The sequence below is a fragment of the Ambystoma mexicanum genome, chromosome 3q, assembly GCF_040938575.1.
Source record: "Ambystoma mexicanum isolate Mex_15411 chromosome 3q, UKY_AmexF1_1, whole genome shotgun sequence".
NCBI lineage: Eukaryota > Metazoa > Chordata > Amphibia > Caudata > Ambystomatidae > Ambystoma > Ambystoma mexicanum.
The window spans coordinates 789,229,224-789,250,379 of record NC_090926.1 but is presented as its reverse complement, the minus strand read 5'-3'; the positions used below and the strand labels follow the sequence as shown (position 1 = coordinate 789,250,379).

The following is a 21,156-nucleotide window of genomic DNA, read 5'->3' as shown; positions in this document are numbered from 1 at the left end:
ACCTGCCCTGCAAAGTTTCACTGCTCATGCAGTACCCCTTCTAGACTCTGGCCCTCTAGTATGTTAGGCACTGTGTACTGACCCTCTATCCTCCTTCAGTTGGCGCCCTCGGTTGTCACAACAAGGAAAGCAGGATCCATGTCTATCCCATAGTGAGGGATACGTTGGGCAGTCATATTCCCCTGTATCTCTTGGTAACAGGTCTTGTGCAAACAGAGACACATTCCTGTCGAGAGCCAGCAGTCTTGATGGGTTTCTGCTACTAACTGCAGGCCAACCCTCAACGCGAATTCATTTGGTAAAACAAAGTCATGCTTGCAGCCTTGAGTTCAATCATTTTACAGGGAGTGGTTGTAACCCTGCTTACTTGTACTAAACACTTGGGGCAGTTACAGTCGTCACATTCTTGCCCATCCCTAGCCAATGGATCCACCCACAAGTTGGCCTCATTTCCTCTCTGCGATATGTGTCACACCCTTCATTCAATAAGGATGTGTGTGTTCAGAGGCTGAAGGCATTCCCCGTCTCTGCCTGGTGTGCCACGCCGTCTCACATGGAGGGAACTCGTATTATCCTGGGCCTGGCATGACCTTGTCAAAGACTGAAGACAAGGCTGAGAACCCCTTGCCATAATTCCCATGCTTTCAGTGATATGCTGTGTCAAGCCTGCCCATCAAAAGCTATATGAGCCTACACACTTTCCAAATCAATTCTAATTACAAAATATAAGAATATAGTTTTTTGAATGATTAATTTTCAAACTACACTTTAGAATTAAATTGAGGGTAATTCGATTCAGGTGTGGTTCCAAGTATCCTGAATTCCATATTCCACATTGAAAGGGAATTCATAGCTACTGCCAGCAGGAAGAAAAATAAACATTTGTCCGTTTTTTGCCCCCAATTATAAAAGTGGGTCCTGGCCTATGAGGCTGTTAATGAACTCTTGGAACGGACACACACTACAGGAGCAATGCTGGGTAAGAAGGGAAATAGGTCTTTCGTTTCCATGACTGTTCTAACACTCCAGCCCATTCACTGCAGTGGCCTGTAAGCCTATCCAGTCACCTATGGTTGGGTCCACAGGTACTCACTATGCTGTCATTTTACAAAAAGGCAAATATGCGGGGTGTTGAAATGTGCTTTCCTCCGGCTTTGTCTTCTACGTATGGTTGTATCATGAGGTTCAGAGAGTGGAATGTGGAGCGAGTGCTGACTGCTGAGTGTTGTATGTGTGACAGTTGGAGAGAGGCTGGTTGTGGGAGAGGGTGTGTCAGCGGAGGTTCCCTCACCATACCTGAGTCTTGTGTCCTGTGAGCTTTGGGGCTGATATATCCTGACCTGTAACAAATAAAGAAGCATTCCTTTTGTACCTGCTGATCCTGGCCATCTGTGGGAAAGGACACTTTGCAACACAAGGCCAGTTTGTTTAGGTCTACAATGTATAGTAGAATCCCACCAGAATGCATACAATTACACAAAGCGCAAAAATCATGGGGTAACATATAAGGCAAATGAAATCTCTCACAAACATCCTCCCAGATGCAGTCACACACCACCCACATGTTCTCTAGGATTTCAAAAAGGATAGGAGAACCATTGATAGACTTGATGGCTCTGAGATCCATCACTCCACAAAGAGCATCAAAGAATCACAATTCAATATAATCTCCCTTTCAAACCTATCCCTTACGAAAAACTAAACTTACCCAAGGGTGAATGTGTTTCCCTAGTTAATGGTGATGCGTGGCCTATCTAAAAGTGAACAGAAAGAGAAGATGTCCCTTATCTTAGTGCTGAACAGTAAAGTACCCAGAGAAATCTCTGTTAGTACCAAACACAGAATGCGTCATATTAAAATGCCCGGAGAAAAAAAAAAAGAAGACGATGGACCAGTGGACGAAAAAAGAGAATGATGGGATACACAAAAGCCACCCGTGGCTAAACAGACACGATCTGCATATTAAGTTTACAATGGAATGGAGTCCATCGGAGGTGAGTTTCCTAGACTTAGGAATTAGAAAGGTAGGTATGAAGTTAGAGACAACATTGTACAGAAAACCTACAGACCGGAATACTCTGTTGCACTATTCCGGTTTCCATCCTTAGAGCCTCAGGTATAATCTGCCCTATGGGCAATTGTTGCGGATACGCCGCAATTGCAGCAACAATTAAGACTTTATGGAACACTCTAAACCAGTGGTATTCAAACTGTGGGTCGCGACCCCCTAGGGGTCCGCGGGTGCATCCCAGGGGGGCCCTGAGAGCTCAGCATGAAAAAAGATTTTTTATTTTTTTTTAGTTTTTTTAGTTTTTTTTTTTTTTTTTTGGATTGGAAGAAATGGGCAGGGGTGGCCCACATGGGCGGGCTGAAGCATGAAACTGTCTCAGGCAACAATGAAAAAGTGGCCCACAGTTGTAAATGGATATTCATTCCTTTAGTCACAGACTGGGCCTCATTACTACTATGGCGGACCAGTAACAACGGTGCTGGTAAGCTACCGGCACCGTTGCTACCGTTCCGCCATAGTAAGAGTTGTGCTCGTGGGTGTTTGACAGCCCCCGCCAGGTCTGACCTCAGCTCGTCGGATGCACCGGCACCGTTATTAACGGTGCCGGTGCATCCGAGCTCCCCCTTCCCATTTGAGCCATATGGGGCTCAAATGGGAATGGGGATCTACCGGCACCTTCGAAAGGGCAATTATCATGTCCGCCTAACTCGGCATGACCTAGTAATTGCCCATTCGCGGGTGCCAGACCCGGATGCAACTCCAGTGGCAGCCGTGCCGGTTTTACCGGCACAGCTACCGCCAGAGTAGTTATGAAGCCCACTGTTTCAATAGTACCCAAAGGGGTGCTTTGTGTTAAAATGTAAGTAAATTGTGATATATTCAGCAACAATGGTCAACATTACTAACTGCATAGTGGCCCCTCACCCATTATGGAGGAGCTAAGGAGCCAGCCCAGTGAAACAGTGAGCACTCCCTCAGCTGCTTTATCCAGCTAATGGAGTGCTCCTGGGCTGGCTGAACTGTCAAAGGGAAACACTGTTTCCCTTTGACAGTTCAGTTTAGTTCCCCAGCCGCACATGCTCACTGAGCCATGCAAGTGCTGGGGCGTTTTGCTTCGCCAGCATTGCATAGCTCATTGGAAATGCTGGCTGGGGCACTGCATGTCTGTATGTCCGAGGGGGAGCTCCTGCGCCTCCTCGCACATACGGACAGAGCAGCTGGAGCAGCACCCACACACAGGCCAATGCAGAAGGTACGTTTATGTTCATTGTTTTTATTTAAACATGTGTATGGATGCGTTATGAGTGAGTGTATGGTGATGGATGCTCATGTGAATGATAGAGTGATTGCTGTATGAATGTGCAGCGCCTTGCATATACACATAATCATGTTCATTGTGTTAGGACCAGTGGGGCCCAGGGGACAGGGATGGTATCTTTTTACCGGACATCTATCATTCAAAACCCTCTGCCTTGTCCACAAGGCTTTCTGGGGCCTCGGTCCAAAATACCTTCAGCTATTCCTCCGCAAATACCTCCCCTCTCGAGCTCTTCACTCCTCTACCTCCAACTCCCTCAGGGTCAGTCGTTTATCAAAGAAACGAGCTGGGGGTAGATCTCCGTCTTCGGCTGGGGCCTCCCTCTGGAACAGCGCCCTGCCACTCTAAAACTTGAGGAGAACCATCTTTCTTCCTGCACTTATCAGACCTACCCTGTCTGCTGCCTTAAACGTAGCACTTGCAAATTGCTGGCTGCACTACCACTGTTTGTTGCCTTTATTATTTATTTATTGTTATTTATCTGTTTCTCCTCTGCTTCGCACTTTCCACTTCTCCCCCCTTCCATGCACTTTTCCCCTCACACTTGCGCGTTCTCAATGTCACTGGGCCTAGTAAGATCGCTGTTTTATTCTCCTCTGTTCCCCTCCCTTGCCTTGTCACGCTCTGAAACACTTGTGTACGAGCGCGATAGAAATAAAATATCAATGCCTGCCCCCTGGACTCCCAGCAACAATTGCAAACTGTTTGGCTATTTACCAATTTTTTGTTAAAATTATGCTCTACAATGCAACATTTTAACCTATTATTTAAAAAAAAATTCACAGGGGGAAACCCCCCCGAACCTCCCCTTAATGCCCCTCCACTTAAAAAAGATTCACCAGCCGCCACTGGCCCTCAGACTGTGTTGGGAACGGGATGGGGGAACCGAGGGACTATGGTGGGAGCACAATGGGCGGGAACCATGGGATAGTGATGGGAGCAGAGTGGGGAGAGCCCTGGGTGTGTGATGGGGTGGGGAGAGACCAGCGACTGGGTAGGAGTGGGATGAGGGAGCCCAGCGACTTTGATGGGAGCAGGTGACGGCGCGCAATATATACTGTCCATTTGGCATTTCTGGGGGGTCCCGACCTGCCCAAATTTTGCTCAGGGGGGCCCTGGCCAAAAAAGTTTGAAGACCACTGCTCTAAACAACTGCAGGATAGACTGCTTGAGAGAGGCTATCCTAAGCAATTGGTCAAAAATAACTTGAAAATGGCAAAAAACACTAGGCGAGATGTGTGCTTGACTCATCGGCCTAAGCCAAAAGAGGAACGATTAGTCTGTGTCACGACTTTCAATCCCATGAGTAACGAGATTAAAAAGATAGTGAACCATAATTGGTACCTAGTGAAACAACAAGGGACTCTATTCAAGAGACCTATGTTTGCTTTCAAAAGAAATCAAAATCTTGGCCAAAAATTAGTACATACATATCTTGAGCCAAAATACACACAGACAATACTGAACCAATGGGGCTTGCCCCCTGTTATTGGTCATCAAAGATGTGGCGGATGCGTCGCATGTCCTATGGCGGAAACGAGAACAGAGTTCCAGTACAGACAAGTGAAATGGCAACTTAGAACGCATACCAACTGCAAAACTTAGAATGTCATTTACATCATTAGATGTCCATGCGACCTACTATATGTGGGTAAGACAATCAGGGAGGTAACACAACGGATCTCGGAACATAGGTTGTGTATACGGAACAGGGTGGCAGATAAGCCCCTTGTTGAACACTTTAAAAAACATGGACACAAAGACACAGACCTGACTTGGTTTGTATTACAGGCATTAAAACCCTCCAATAGAGGTGACAATATGGCTACTATATTACATCTAAAAGAACAATGCTGGATACATACTCTTGATACGGTAAAAAGAGGGTTAAACCTATCCGTAGAGTGGAATCATTTAATTTTTAATATGTGAAACACCACGACAGAATAATACCCTGTGGGAGACAATGCTCACAGCAGATATATTTATTCCACACTCTAGATATATAATTAATATGTGGACCAGTGACAACATATGCCCTAGATGTAACAAGATCATTACTTAGGAAGATATACCCTGCTATAATCATGTGTGCAATATAATACCACCATGCATACAGGTTTGATTAAATATAGATTAGTGCCATAAAAGGTAAATCTTGCCAAAGATCTCTCTGCCATATAAGAATATCACAAGAAATGGAGATCAATAATACTTGATATGCAGAATGTACTAACAGCAAATTTGATCTTTCTCTGAGGCGCCAATAATAATATGTTAATATCCCGTGAGATAAGACTGTGAACTATACTTCCCACGGCCGTGTGTTTTTGGATCGAAGCAGCGTTACCAGAAGAGTCCTCTTTCTACTTCCATGAATTCGAGGAGTAGAGGAGTGTACTTTCGGATCGGAGTAGCGTTACTAGAATAGTCCTCTTTTTGTTTCCATGATTTTGAGGAGTCGCGGACTAATCACAGCATATCCGGAACGTAGCATGTTCTGGAGCTGCCGCACATAGCAGAGCTAGAGGCAGCGTGGACGGGAACCCGGAGGTGAGCACATCGGAGATAACCTTTATAGCATCAATCGTAGATAAGAACTCGACAGATGGGCGCAATGAATGAACACAGAAAGTGCATGAGATAGAATGCCTGTGGACACTGAGAATAGTGACATCACTGCGGGTTTACATCCGTGCAATGTGGTAATGAGGTTGCCCGGAGTTTTTTTGTAAGGCTACCGAATGACATACTTAGCCGGGACTTGGCACAGTTATAACGGTTACTGAGAGGTGTCTGCCCCAGTTTCCAAAGTCATCTTATGATTTGTAAGAGAATGTTAATTGCCGACACAATCAGGAGCACAGTCTCACAGATAAATTGGAAACTGAGGGTAATTGTTCATAGTTGTGACATGTTATATTCATGCACATGGACTCCCCATAATCTGCACATGTGTTACAGATTGATGGGAGAGAGAGAGCCTATTCCAACCTCCACCAAAAGCATAGCAAACAAGTGTACATTCATTATCTACAGACTACTCCATGCCCTACTAACCTGCATACTGAAAATAACCAGAAATATAGTGCGAGACGCGGACACTCAGTTCCGAGTAAGTGACAAATCTGAATAATTAATTTCAATTTGGCAGCCTTTGTTTGATGGTTACCCACTATTGTAGTGACTTGAAAATTTTGTGATCAGGTACAATTACAAAAGGAGGTTATAATCATCACTTCCTTTGCATTTAACAGGTAACAGAGGATATAACTCCTCAACATTTCGATTGCGAGATGTGCTGAAGTTGAAAAGATCACATCTTCCACCTCCTTTGCCTTTTGGACAGGAGGTGAGTGAGATGGTGCTCACTTTCTGAGAGCAAACCATCCAACATATTAATATGTCATTAAATTATTTGAAACGAGGAATGTTGGGAACACAGAAAACTGATTGGCCTTTTTTGTGTATTTTATTGTCCGCAGATGGTGTGGCTCAAGCCAGTATAGGTATAAGAAAAATGGTTGTTTGTCCTGAAGAAGGTTGCCATACATAGAGAGCACTATTTATGATGCTCGTGGAGAGCAACTGAAACACGTGTCGATGTGAGAATCTGTGAGAAAGATACAACACAGACTTTTTTTATCCTAAACTAATAGGGAGTTCTCTATATGATTTACAAATGTGCCAAGAAACAACAGATTTATGACTGTTTTTCCTTATATAGACCATTTTTTTTTAGAGAAATTATTGTGAGAGTTTGTTTGAAGAAAGTGTTTTTGTGAATGTGTGAAAATGAATGAGCCACAATGTTTTATAAAAATTGTGTTTAATAATTGTTTTAGATCTGTTTTTGAATAAAATAACAAGCTTGGAAATCAAAACCAAGGAAAAGAAAACCTTTTGTGTATCCCATCATTCTCTTTTTTCGTCCACTAGTCCATCCTCTTTTTTTTTTCTTCTTTTTTTTTCCTTATTTAATTACCTGTAGGACTAGGGACATTAATACAGGCACCCCTCCTTTTTTGCATATTAAAATTCCCTACTGCATTGGGACAGTGGAGGACCCAATTGTATTATTCCCCACTACTCCAGTGCCGTGAGCTTGGTCAAAAAGCAATCCGAATAGAAACATTATTGTTTGTTCATTACTTTGTTAATATAATAAGGATTGTGAAAAATAATAAAAATTGAATGGACAAATTAAAAAAATCATATCCGTCTCTCTTGAGATGGTTCGGAAAATGGGTCGACCGGTTTCAGCGCTATATCATAGTTAAGTCGCCTTCCTCACGTCCTGTGCTCCACTGTTGGGGAACAGTATGCGATTTCAAAAAAGTGCTTACATATTGCCTTAATTCATAAGCGTAAGGCGCACTGCCATTATTCTAGTGCATGAATCCCTCATTTATTTTGTTATACTTGCATGTGGTTCATTATTCTAAGGTTGAGCTTATCTGCTTTTTAACTTGCAACTCTGAAGGGAGATTACAAAAACGCACATAGAGGGCTAGAGTTACTAGATCTCCAATGGGTTACTTAATAGTGGTTCTAGATTTAGTCATAAACTTTCATGACCCCGCTCAAGAAAGGAGGAGGAACAATTACCCCTCAAGCTCCCAATCACTGTATACTCACTGAAGGATAGGCTGTGGGAAGTGGTCGAAGTGGGCGGGAGCGGTGGTCCCCTACTTCTTTTAATTTAGTTTTACTGTTCGTATACATTTATTTTAAAAAGAAATTGTCCGGAATGTTTTAAAATAAAAAGTGTTGGAAGAAGACGAAACTTGCACTTCCAGTGCACTGCACAGAACGTTCCCCTAAACAGCAGGTGCGTGTGTTTTGGGGTTTGTATTGTGCGTGGGAGGGTGTGTGGCAATGGGTTTGTGAGGAGTGGTGCAGGCCAGTAGGGAACATAGTTACACTACTTCTTTTCCTACACTTTGACCCCTGGCTGCGGGGAAATGGCAAACATACAAACGAATTAATGACAGAGTTTACATGAGCTAATTCCATGCCTTGAGCATAAACTATGCAAATGTAAATAGTGAAAGATTAACAAACCACGATGGCGCCATGGATATGCCTGCGTGCAGAGCATAATTCCGTTCCCATCTGAAAACAGTAAGTCGCAACGCACTGATAGATACTTCTATCTTGTGTTGACGAGCTATCACAGTGTTTACCCAGTCTTAAATCGGAATTCCTCCTGTCTGTGCTACCAAAGGCAGGCCCGCCGCTAAAATCAAACGTAATCGATCGGTCATTTCCTGTTTATCCAAAAAGATGATTGTTTGTGATGACGTCCTTAGCCACTTTGTTGCCATATGGGCAGCTGGCAGCACTACCTGCTGCAGGCGCCATCTTAGACTAGTGCTTAGGCCATCCTTTAATGCTGTGTTCCTGAAAGGATGCCGTTGGCTTTCTAAATTGTACTGTCACCAGACAGCAAGTATTCATCAAAAGGGAATTTGTGTTTGATTGTTGAATCTCTAACGCGAATAAATGTAGACATATCTGCAATGCGACTGGCCATAGGTAACCAAATCATTGGCAACAGAACTATTGCAGATCCTGCTACCATGCCCATGTAATGGTCTTCATAAAACAGCATTTGTGTTTGATAGTGAGGGGGGAGGGCATATAGATCACCCTTATTCATAGCTCCGGCTCATCAGAAGTTATCTTGTTGGATACGGGCACTTATCTCTATTTTAAACAACATCAACCTTGACCAACCACTACTTCAATAGTTGTGGGGATTGTATTTAATCTCTTTTCTTCAAAGAGGATCTGGTTGGACGAGTATGGGCACAGGCATGCATTAAGATAGATATTTAAGCTGTCTCTATCAATAGGGATTAAGTCACTGAACGTTGTTGCCACGGGGTCCCGTCATTGAGACCCTTCAGATGAGTGGCAAGTCAGTCATTCCTACGCTGTCCTCTTTGGAACAATATGTTGTGAACGTCCCCTCCCTGTGGTGGAACTATCACGTTTTTCAAGTACTGTCCATTTGAGATCTCGCTCACTATGGTCTCCCTGTAAGAAATGAGAGACCATTGGGTCGTGTCCCTTCCTCGTCCGAATGCAAGATTTGTGTTCTACAATCCGTTTCTATACGGGTCTATTGGCCATACCTGCATAGTGTAGACCGCAAGCGCAGGTTATCAGGTGAATTACATTGGGCGTATTGCAATTCGTAAAATATGTTTTCACCCAAGCTGTATGCCATCCTATGTCAATACAGGTACTGCTTGATATCTGAACGCAGACCAAACAGGACACGTCCCTTCACCTGTGGAAGTACCCAAAGCATGGTTTGGGTGACAGCAGCGTATTCTTTACCTAAATGGGAATGCACCAGGGTAGCACGCACATTTTTCTGTCGTTTCATTGCGACTCTGGGTACCTCCAGTTTAACCGTACCCACATTGAGAATAGGCATCAGTCTTTTCATTTCTTTTTTTCAGCTTATTGAGAATAGGTGAATAGCTGAACCCTGCCATGATTCTCTTCTTCTGATCTACCTCCAGGATGTTTCTCAAGTGTAACTGACCGCGGAATGTTCCTTGCTCTTTTACATGCACGCCCAAGTAGTTTCTTAGGGAAGCCTCGTTTCTGTAATTGTGCAGTCAATTTCGAGTCGTGGAAGTCAAATTCATCTACTTTGGAGCAATTACGCCTGTAGCGCAAAAATTGTCCAAATGGTAAACTATGGCCCAGATGCTGTGGGTGATAGCTGCTATACTCAAGCAGCGCACCTTAATCTGTGGGCTTGTGGAAAACAGTAGTGTGACATCCAGCACACAGCTGCCGAGGCACTGCTCGCATCACAGGTACCCAGAGGCATGAAGGTTGGATGCTCTATCGTCACCTTCTCCAAAGAAGCTTCTCTGTCTCCCCCCATTGTCCATTACTCCCGCCTCAGGGGGAGGCCTGGGTGATCTAATGCATTCCCTAGTGAAGGAGGAAAACCTGGATCTCGGTTCCCTTACAGCTATGTGTCCAAGGAGTCGGGGTCCTCCCACAACCCAAACCCCTTGTCATGGACATCCATGTGCAAGGTGTCACTCCAACGGATGAGGATGTCGGCATGGAAAATAAACAGAGAGTGCTGATGCCATCTGGGGTGGTCTTAGCCATCCAATAATATTCCCACAGTTTGACACTAAAATCTTAACACAGGTTCAGTTTATTCCTTCCCTGAGTTGTGAACCCCTCAGAATTCAGGATTTGTTTGAGGGTGGGGTGTGACATGGGCCTACCCACAGCTTCACTGTGGCCTCAAATAACTACAGTGCAGGCTTTCAGGGAAATCTGGGAATACGTTCCGCAGGGGGAGCTTTAGCTTTCTGACTTTTGAAGCGTCTGTTTGAATTACCGCCACCTCCAGTCATGTCTCCCTCCCAGAGACGTCCCACTGGTGCCAGCTGCTTTATAGGAGGCTCCCTTTTATTCCCATACAAAACATTATTATGAAGGTTGCTGTTGTTTAAGCTCCATTCCTTGGAGGCTTTCACGTCGGCGAGAAGATTGCTGCAGTTCGAAGGATTGCTATGAACAAAACCATAACTTCGATTTGCCTCTCAAGGTCTTTGCTGCAGAACACCCTCTTCTTTTCACCCAAAAGTAACATCTTCATTTGGCTCAGGAGATCTTCCTTCTCACTCTTTTCTCTCAGAGGTCAGTAGTATGAACCCTCAACGTGGCAGGGTTAGGTGGGGCGCAGTGCAGTTCTACATCTCACGCACTGCCCCTTTAAAAACAACAAGCCTTCTACCACTGCTCTCAACATCGACCCATCTTCTTGGCTCATGAATTGAGTTAGATGCTTATTCCCAGAAATTGTCCAGGGAAGATCGACTGGAAGGGTGGCAGCCCCATGCTGTGAGACGAAAGGGATATTCATGCGTGGGATTTGCCTGGCTACCATCTGGGCATCTCCCCCCACAGCTTTCCCTCACTAAGAGCGACATGTGTGGGATGTTTGCCAGATCATCAGTACGTCACTACATTTAGGAGTGGGATGAGGAAGACAGAATGAGGAGGTGCTGCCCTGATTAACTTCTAAAATGCAAGAACAATGATGGCAGTCTGGCCATGCAGAGGTTCAGTATTACGAGACTTGCCATCGAAGCCGAATGCTGAGTGCACACCTTCATGCATGGGTTGTGAATTACAAGCCCACCGTAAGCCACTTACCATCCTGGAGTGCACACTCCCCTTCAGACACAGGTTGTTGCGCACGTGCCTACCTTTGCACACCTGAATTTGAGTGCCCACTCACCCTAGTTGACATGCTCCTCTTTCTAGAGCACACACTCAACTTCACAGAGTCCACAACCACCTTCTGGCATGTGCTGAGCAATTGATCACATTGCGGATCACGCATTTGCCATTCCACCCACGCTCTCCCATAAGCAGCATTTGCCATTCCACCCACGCTCTCCTATAAGCAGCATTTGCCATTCCACCCACGCTCTCCTATAAGCAGCATTTGCCATTCCACCCACGCTCTCCTATAAGCAGCATTTGCCATTCCACCCACGCTCTCCTATAAGCAGCATTTGCCATTCCACCCACGCTCTCCCATAAGCAGCACACGCTGATCTCCTGGCACGTGTGGTTGAGCTCACATTCACCTGTAGATCACTGGATGGATGGTTCATGGGTTAAGTGTGCGTCTCTGACACAGGGCAGCTTAAACTTCACACGTTTCAATACAGGTAGGACCAACATTCTTCCAAGTTGTATACACTGTGTATATTAAATTGGATAATAATAGCAGTGTTTAGAGCAGATATAATCCAGAATGAAGCACTTTACAAAAACCTGATATTATTATGTAGGTACAGTTTCATGAACAATCAGCAGAAGGTTCACCTTCAGGCACATGTTGTCTGAGAGATGGGGGAACAGGTGGTGCTCCACATGGCAGCTGATGAGTGAATGCCCAAAGGTCCAGTCGAGCATGAGGTTGCGAGGCAGGTTCAAGACTCCATGGCTCATCTGATGAATGCGTCTGGGTCTGTGGTCCGGGGGAAACATTGCCAGTCCGATGTGCTGTAAAACAAACAAGTCCTTATTTAAGAAAGAAGGGCCCTGCCGACATGTTACGTTTCCAATGACCTGGATCACACGCTAGATGGAGAGGCTAAAGCTGAAGAACAAGCATGTTGCAATCACAGCTCTTCTCATCCAAATACCAGAGTTTGCCCATTCAGGAATTTGCCCCCTATTGATGTGCCCGCTCGAGCCCCCAAACTTCCCTTAACCCACCGTCTCACACTTCGGATCCTACCTGTGAAGAGTTGTGACCCATGCCTGCCTCGAGAATACAGTACAGGATTGTTTTGACCTGACTTACGTGTGTGACCTGGTCTTGACCTTATTGTTTTATGAAGATTTCAACAAGCCTTGGTTGCATGTTTTCCCTTTCCCGCCAGATCCGCGGAAGCTGTAGCCTAAAACCAGGGGTCAGCAGGAAGCAGGAACAGGAAATAGATACAGAAAGTAGCACTGCTTCCACTGTAGCTGTATGAGCAAGAGTTGCTCCTGCAAGCACTGCGGTTAGTAGGAGAGCACCCAATATTTGAGAGATAGCATCCTGCAGCCACTTTAATTCTGATACGTTTGTATCTTTTTTATATATTTCATAACAGCAGACTAAAACATTCTTTTTGGCTTCCCTTCCAGCCTGGTGCATTAGACTGCACCCCAGTGCCTGCAAACAGTTTTTAGGAAGAGGTTGTCCACAGAGGGTAATTGCATGTGCTCTTTTACAGTCTTGGTGGAAAATGCGACAGTTCATTCCAGACCTGTTGTGCTTTCCTTGATTTTGCAAGCTTATCTCAAATGTTTTTTCTAACATTGACAGAACAGATTTAGAGAGCCATATGGTTCAGAAAAATATTAGATTACAGAAAGACCTACACATAACGGGGGCGAAAACAGGCCGATTTTCTTCCACCGATTTTATTTTAAAAGTACATGGTTTTCCTCCCAGCAGCAAAGGGAGTCGAATGCACACACCCTGAAGATTGGAGCACACCAAAACATGTTTTCTATTATGTTGATGATATGGTACTCTTTTACTCCCACCTGGCACTTACATCATTTTTGGGAGTTCCCAACCCTCTGTATGTAGGACAATAAATAGCATTTTGGGGTCCACTATTTACAGTAGGAATCCCCTGGATAGCGGACCCCTTTTAGAGGGGCAAAGTACGTGATTAGAGGGAGACAAAAGTCTGCATAGCTCTCAACTCACATGCTTTTGGCGGGTGTCATCCGCCTTGTAAAGGGCTGACTCACGCGCCAAGCCTCCTGCAAGCCCATTCATTCCAATGGGCATCTCACCCGCCAAAAACAAAATCGGGTGATTACACCCGCCTTTGCGACACAAATGGTTGAGAGCTATGAAGTCTGTTCTCACCACAAACTTCAAGGAAGACCTGCACTTTGATCAAGAGACACAGAGGGCTCAGTTAACCAGAGAGACACACTGATCTACAACAGACAGGAAGATGTTTCCTGTTGCAAAGCACTCTGGTCCTGACCTCACCAATAACAGAAGATTCTTGGTAGGGTCCCAGGATTGGTTCACTAAGGTAGGCTTAGTCTGTGCCAAACACTGAGGCCCATTTGGCTTTAAAAGAGGGCTGAGCTCTTCCCTTAGCAGACCATCTGACCACTTTGAAAGGAGTAAGAAGGAGGACTCATTTGGACCCTGGCTGAAAGTACAGTCTGCCTTATATCTTTCGCCAGCGAAGGAAGGCCAGAATTTCCAAGAAGGAAGCAAGATCCCTCCCTTACCTCAGAGGACTCATCCAGCAGCTCCAGAACTGATACCATGCCAGCACACAGTGTGCCCTGCTATGTTCTGCCTGCAAGCTTCCTATGTTGGAAGTGCCAGAGAGTCTTTGAACAAAGGACAAGGCTGTTGCCTGTAAACACTCTTCTCAGCTTTGGGCCGTCTGCCTGAAAGGATGACAAAAGCCCTGCGAAGAAGCTTGGAGGGTGCCACAACAAGCATCAACCAGCATCCATCTTTTAAGGACATTTTTGAGGCAGTCGAGGCTCTCGAACTGCGACCGGCTGCTCCACTGACTGTTGTCATGCTGCAATCACTAAAACAGTCTGAGACGCCTCCACCAGCATTGCAAATCTTCCAACCAGCACAGAGACAGTGATTCTTGACCCTGAGTTGCCGTGTAGGCCAGCCTGCAGCCATCTGTCCAGACTTGCTTGCTGAACAGCCTGCCGCCTGATAACTGCAGCTGTTTCCTGGCTTGAACTCTGTTGCAGGAACTGCAAAGTGCCCTGGAACAGACTTGACACTGTCGAGCATCAAGATCAAGATCATCTCAAGCACCTAGTACATCGTGGTTCTGTCCCCCTGGTGCTTCTCCGAAAGGCCCCAAGTAACATTTACAACCCCTTTCTCCCTTGGTGCTGGAACCAAATAACCTTGAACAGTTAAGACTGATTGCTTTACCGACTACCCTCCTGTCAGTATTGTAGGAGTTGATGCATTAAAAGGGCTTTGAATTATAGGGGCTTATTAACTTTATTGCACATATAGTTTTAGTGTGGGTTTTAGGGAGAGTTTTAGTGTAGGCTTTATACAGAAATACAGAAAGACAAAAACGAAGACATATGCAAGGCATATGTTGCCAATTCAACCGGCGTGCACATGATGGTAATTGCATAGAGTTCAGAAATGCAAAGCACGTGATTAAAAATGTTCTATTTCAGGATATTTCAACTGGCTGAATTGCATTAAACTACTGATTAACATACATTAACATAATTAATCCAAACCCAGTAACATATCCTATGTCCTTAAGAAATAGTGCAAATTAGTCTACATGCAAATAACTTGAATCTAAATTTGAAATGCATGAGGCTCTGTTTCAATGGAAAAATGAATGTGCTAGCTCGATTCATGCCAGGAGATGGAAATATGAAATTCTGCTCTGCTGAAAAGAACTATTGTAGAGTCAGGAAACGAAGGAAGCGCAAGGAAAGATCTAACATTTGTTGTTCAGCAATGCAGTTATTTTCAATGGGGAAGAACACAGAGCAGATCGGATGGTGTGGGTGGATCTAGATGGGAGGTATTTTCTTTGAGTGGCAGGAAGGGGTCATAAAAGGACTTGATTGGGTGTAGCTGGGTCAGACATCCTCGAATGCTGAACTGAGACAAGCTTGCAGGCAGACATCCTGGCGCACTGTGCACAGTGTATTTCAGGACAGAGTCCAGTGCTGGCAGGCTTCCTGGTGGCATGGCAGTCCTTATCTGTGGGCAAGCAGACTCAGGGGGATTTCCCATGTCCAGCTGAGACAAAATGATCACCAAATTCTGGGAAAATATAGGTCAAAACTGAGGGGATTGGAGTTTCTGTTGATCAGTTAGAGAAATAGGTCATGTCCTTATATGTCCTGGCAATGTTAAAAGTGCATGCAATTTAGAATTTACATGAATGTCTTTTCTTTTTTTCTTTCTTCTTAAAGTATAACTATTGCCAAGTTCTTTGCTTCCAAGGTCAGATCGGTAAGACGGGTCACAGCTCATTCTATTTAGAAATGTGCTGTTGCTCATTGTAATACACTTGTGCTGAAAAATCTGTCCCATGTATAATTGTTGCCATGTGTAATTGGCAATTTCATCTATTAAGATAAAACAAAATATCTTAAAATCACTTAGTATCCTGTTACATTTTTGTGGCAGTTGGTCATTTTATTTGTTCTGTACACACAGACAAGTGTACGATAATCAAAGTTTCCTAGTAGGATAACTGCTGTGAACTATCTAGTTAGAGAGGGAATGAATGCGTGATGTTTCAATTTGTTGTTTATGATTTTGCAAGTCAGCCACAAGAGCATACTGCAGCATTGTAAATAAAATGCTGTGAGGTGTGATAGTATTAGTTACCCTCCGGAGTGTACCAAGTCCAGTATTTTGTTAGAGGAAGTACTCTGGTAAAAAACATTTGTTAGCCAATATTCTGAAGTTAGTCTCACAATGTAAAATGAAACACCCCTTCAAATTACCACAAGAAATACTACCCCCACAAAATGACCACAAAATTAGATGCAAGCACAGAATATAGGCCACAGTATCCAGAGTGCATCCCTTCCTTCGTGAAACTGTGCGTTCTCTGTGTTCCTTTACAGGGTGGGTTGTATTTTGTAGTGTGCTAACACTGTCTGTTGTAATAATAATAAAGTAGATATTTTTATACAACCTTGAATGGACATTCCCTTTTTATCAGTGGGTAATAATTGTATTTTTGCTTTGTTGCAACTAACCAACGATCCACGACCTTCAGGAGATAAGCCTGCCGTTCCGTCCACTTTACCAAAATTGGACAAGGAGGTTTATAATTGACTTGTTTTTCCAATCTGTTGGGATTCCTTCTAGTGTACTAGAGGTGTGGGGCTGATTGATGGTTTAATAACCAATATTCATCCCTGGACCACTGATGCCCTGGAAGTTGATTTGTCACATTGGTGGAAAGAGGTCAGATCAGTTGGAACCTTGCTCGCAGCTTAGTCACCCAAAAATAAAAGTACTGTTGCTGGCAACGTTTAGTCGCTGCTAGGTATTACTACTAGTCATGGATCTTGACATGGAGACTGCAAAAGGCAAGACCAGGATGTCCTGTGTGTCATATGTAAAGAGAGGTGACCTCCCCATGGCACTAAGATGAATAAACCTGAATTTCAGACCAGCCTTCAAGCTTGGGTAGAAGCAAGGGCGGTTGGGGAGAAGACCCCTGGGGACAGGCTAGGCCCCATGTACCCGAATGGACAAGACCTTCCGGAGGGGGAAAATGATGAGGACGACAGCATGAGCAGTGTTTCTCACCAATCATCTCATTGGGGAGCAAATGTGGTTTCTCAACACTCAAGAGTGTCAGTGAAGACAGGGGCTAGTGCAGCATTCCACAGGTCCCACGCCCCAGCAAAGTCTCTAAGGGGCCCAGTAATTGTTCCAGCTGTTAATGAGGTAGCAACTAGAAAGCTCCTGTTCGAGGAGAGGAGACTAGCACTGGAGGAACAGAAACAGCGGGACAAGGTCACCATAGAGCTGCGCAAACTGGCACTTCAAGAGCAGAAGGAGACCAACAGATCTGCCTCTAGCGAAAGCAGCAGCTGTGGCTCAAACCAGAGTGCCCCGGATAAGCCCTGACGGCACATCCCCAAAGACTTAGTACAGGCTTATGAAGGGGGGAGGGACATTTTTGACTGGTTTGAAGCGCTTGAGCTGGCTTTCCAACTACAGGAGGTACTGTGGGTTGCAGCCCTGATGAGTCGCTTACCGACACCAGGGACTGATGCAATACTTCAGTTAACTCCTGAGGAAGGGCCCATTTATGAGAGCATAAAGGCTGTCCTCCTCAGGAAGTTCTGTAAAACCTCAGAACAGTATCTCTAGAGCTTCATCGAGCTTGGAAAGAAAAGTGGGCAGACATTTGAAGCATTCACACACTAAATATCTGAGCGGGTGGTTGGCTGGGAACAAAGTTTTCACATTTAAAGGGATGTACAATTTGATTGCATGTGAGAATGCCTTGAAACATTGTGAGGTTGTCCTACACCAGCATCTTGTAGACAAGACTATCACAGACCCTAGGGAGCTCTCCAAAGTTGATGACAGGTTTGCGAGTACTCAAGTTGAGAAAAAGGCTCAGACAAGCACACCCAAACCGGAAGAGAAATCAGCTGACAAAAAACAATCAAGGATGGGAAGGACAAAGGTCCAACCCAATACTATTTGAAGTCAGTTCCCCAAAAGAACAAACGGAAATCCCAGAACTCTAGTTCAGCCGTGCACACCAAAAAGAAGATCACAGGTACCCCTAATACTGGGACACCTGCGTTCTCACCACCGAAAGGTTGTTTCGTGTGTAAGGAGCTGGGCCATAGGAAAGGGAATCCTGCTTGCAAGGGCTTAGCCAAGCAAACCATAGTGAATGTTGTACTTGTGGAAGAGGCTAACATTTGTGTGGGCCTCTTCGAGGAGACCTTCCCACTAGGCCAGAGAATGGCCGAATGTGGATTGGTTGTACTGAGTGGGAATGGTACCGGGTCTCCATAAAAGACCTGTTGGCAATAATACTCAACTGTATTTAGAGCATGTATATATCCATGGACACAAAACTCCTGTGGTCCAAGACACCGCGGCTAGCGTCACTGCTGTCACCCGGCAGTAGGTACAGCCAGGCCAGTATATTGATGGGCCTGATTGTAGCCTAAGTGGGTTTGATGGAAAGAATAAGTCTCCCTTGGTGATAGTAGAGTTCAGCTGGTGAGGTGAAATGACCCAGCAATGTGTACCGGTGAAAGACTCCATCCCTGTCCCATGTTTGCTGGGTAATGATCTTCCTGATCCCGAGATAGCTGCAGTGGCTTCCTGATCGAGTGCCAAAGAGACCGCCAGATTGAAGACGCTCAGAGCCTTAGGGCCTGGAGTGCTTCCAGAGGGCTTGTTGTAAGGACTGGTGTGGCCAGCAGCCCCTAGGCCAGTTCCACAGACTACAGTCACCTGCTCCTGTGGGAGAGGGGCTAGAAGCCACTGAGGACCCTACTGTGATAGCAGGGAACTCAGTGACTTCAGAGTTGCCTGGCGCAGCACAGGAACCCGAGGTGGAGGACCAGGTAGGCACAGATCTGAAGGGCCTGTCCAAGCTGGATGAGTTTGCATCGGCTGGGGGACCAGATCAGATTGACTTCTTCACAGCCCACAAAGACTGTCCCACTCTGGTGGGTCTGCGTAAGCTGGTGGGAGAGCAGGATAAGGGCAATGCTTTTGGACTGTTCAGAGTGGGGCGCCTGTACAGTGAGCCAAAAGATTCTGAGTGAGAAGGCACCAGAAGGTTGGTGATTCCCCAATGCCACAGAAAGTTCATTTTGTAATTCGGCTCACCAAATTCATTTAGCGGGTCACTTGGGAGTGACTAAGACATCAGACCAGTTGTCTGTGCACTTTTACTGGCTGCAGTTCAGTGTAAAGGTTAAGGAATGTGTCTGGTCCTGCCTGACTTGTAAAGCTTCTGGCAAGTCAGGGATGCCACAAAGACCCCTTTAATTCCACTACCTATTGTTGGGCGGCCATTCTAGAGAAGAGACATGGATATTCTGGGTTCTTTGGATCCTCAAACCAGCTCAGGGAACAGATACATCTTGGTGGTGGTAGACCACGCCACAAGATACCCTGAGGCTGTACCTCTGAGGAGTATCAAAGCCCTGGTGGTTGTGAAGGCTCTGATTGGGATAGTCTCCCGTGTTGGATTTCCCAAGAAAGTTGTTTCTGAAAGGGGATCAAAATTCATATGAGCGTACATGAAGGTTATGTGGGAAGAGTTCAGAGTCACCTACCGGTTTTCTACATCCTTCCATTCACAAACCAATGGGCTTGTTGAGCTTTTTAACAAGACCCTGAAAGGCATGATAGGTGTCTTGGACGAGCAACTGAGGAGAAAATGGGATATTTTCCTGTCATGCCTTATTTTAACCTACAGGGAGGTGCCACAGAATGGAGTATGAGGTCCACTCAGTCTAGTGAAAGAGGGATATGAAAGCAAACCCTCATTCCCTACACGAGATGTGGTGGACTATACACTCGCCCTTCGGTCTAGAGTGGCAAAGGACATGGAACAGTCAACCAAGAACCTAAAGGCCAGTCAGGAGCTGATGAAGCACTGGCATGACCAGAGGAGCGCAGTGACAGTCTATTCTCCAGTCCAGTGGATGTGGATTGTGGAGCCTGTAAACCCAGTGCCCTTCAGAACAAATGGACTGGGCCTTACGGTGTGCTGGAAAAGGCAAGTGAGATGAATTATCTAATTGACGTGAAAGGACCTTAACAGATCTGTAGGGTCTTTCACGTCAACTGGCTAAACCACATTATAGCCGGGATGGCTTGGTCATGGCATTAGTCACTGATGGAGAAACTGAGGAGGAGACTGATCCCCTCCGAGACCTCTTGCACACTAAAGCCACAGATGGGTCAGTTGAAGGTGTCAACCTTGCACCAGACCTGTCAGAACAGAAACTGACAGACTGTCGCCATTTACTTGGACAGTTTACCATTCTTTTTTCGCGGACTCCTGATCGCGCAGATTGGTGCACCCATGATGTGGACCCTGGAGACAGCAAGCCGGTGAAGAGTAGGATTCACCGGATGTCCGATAGGGTCAGGGACACCATCAAGGAGGAAGTTTCAAAGATGTTGTCCCTAGGAGTGATTGAGCCATCCTACAGCCCCTGGCCTAGCCCAGTGGTACTGGTCTCTAAAAAAAACAGTGCTGGGAAGAATGAAGTTCGCTTTTATGTGGACTACACAGGAGTCAATTCTGTCATGAAGACAGATGCTCACCCCATTCCTCGGGCATATGAGCTCATTGACAAGCTTGGACTACCAAGTACATGAATACCTTTAACCTCACTGTGAGGAAAAAGGGGCTTGTCAGTGCTCGGCAGGCCTGTTGGCCGGTACCCATGATTACATGGGGTTTTTGGGAGTGCGTGTATGTGCACGCTGGTCTCAGGTATTTAAGCTCTTTCCCGGCCTGTGCTGCTTGGTGGTGATTTTGAGCATGCAGGCACAGGCCAGAGGAGAGCAGGACATTGCATGCATAGATCCGGGCTGAGGCAGTGAAGTAGGGTGAGAGGAAGCTCAGCAGGAGTGAGGAGGAGACGTTGCCCGCTCTTCACCTTTCCGGTGCCTCGGCAGGCATTCCTGAGAATACGACTCGTCTGCTCAACGCTGGTGCTACATCGCGAGGGGGGGTGCCGTCTGGCCCCCCCCAGGCCT

At 45.6% G+C, this 21,156-nt stretch overlaps 1 protein-coding gene across 2 annotated transcripts in view; it reads right to left on the bottom strand.

Moving 5' to 3' along the window:
* FADS6 (fatty acid desaturase 6) overlaps positions 1 to 21,156 on the bottom strand; it is a 229,953-nt gene that overhangs the window by 12,753 nt on the left and 196,044 nt on the right. For both annotated transcript variants that reach the window (XM_069654852.1, XM_069654853.1), the window contains exon 5: positions 12,216 to 12,395. In XM_069654852.1, coding sequence (XP_069510953.1) covers positions 12,216 to 12,395 — 180 coding nt within the window. The remainder of the gene's footprint in view (positions 1 to 12,215; positions 12,396 to 21,156) is intronic.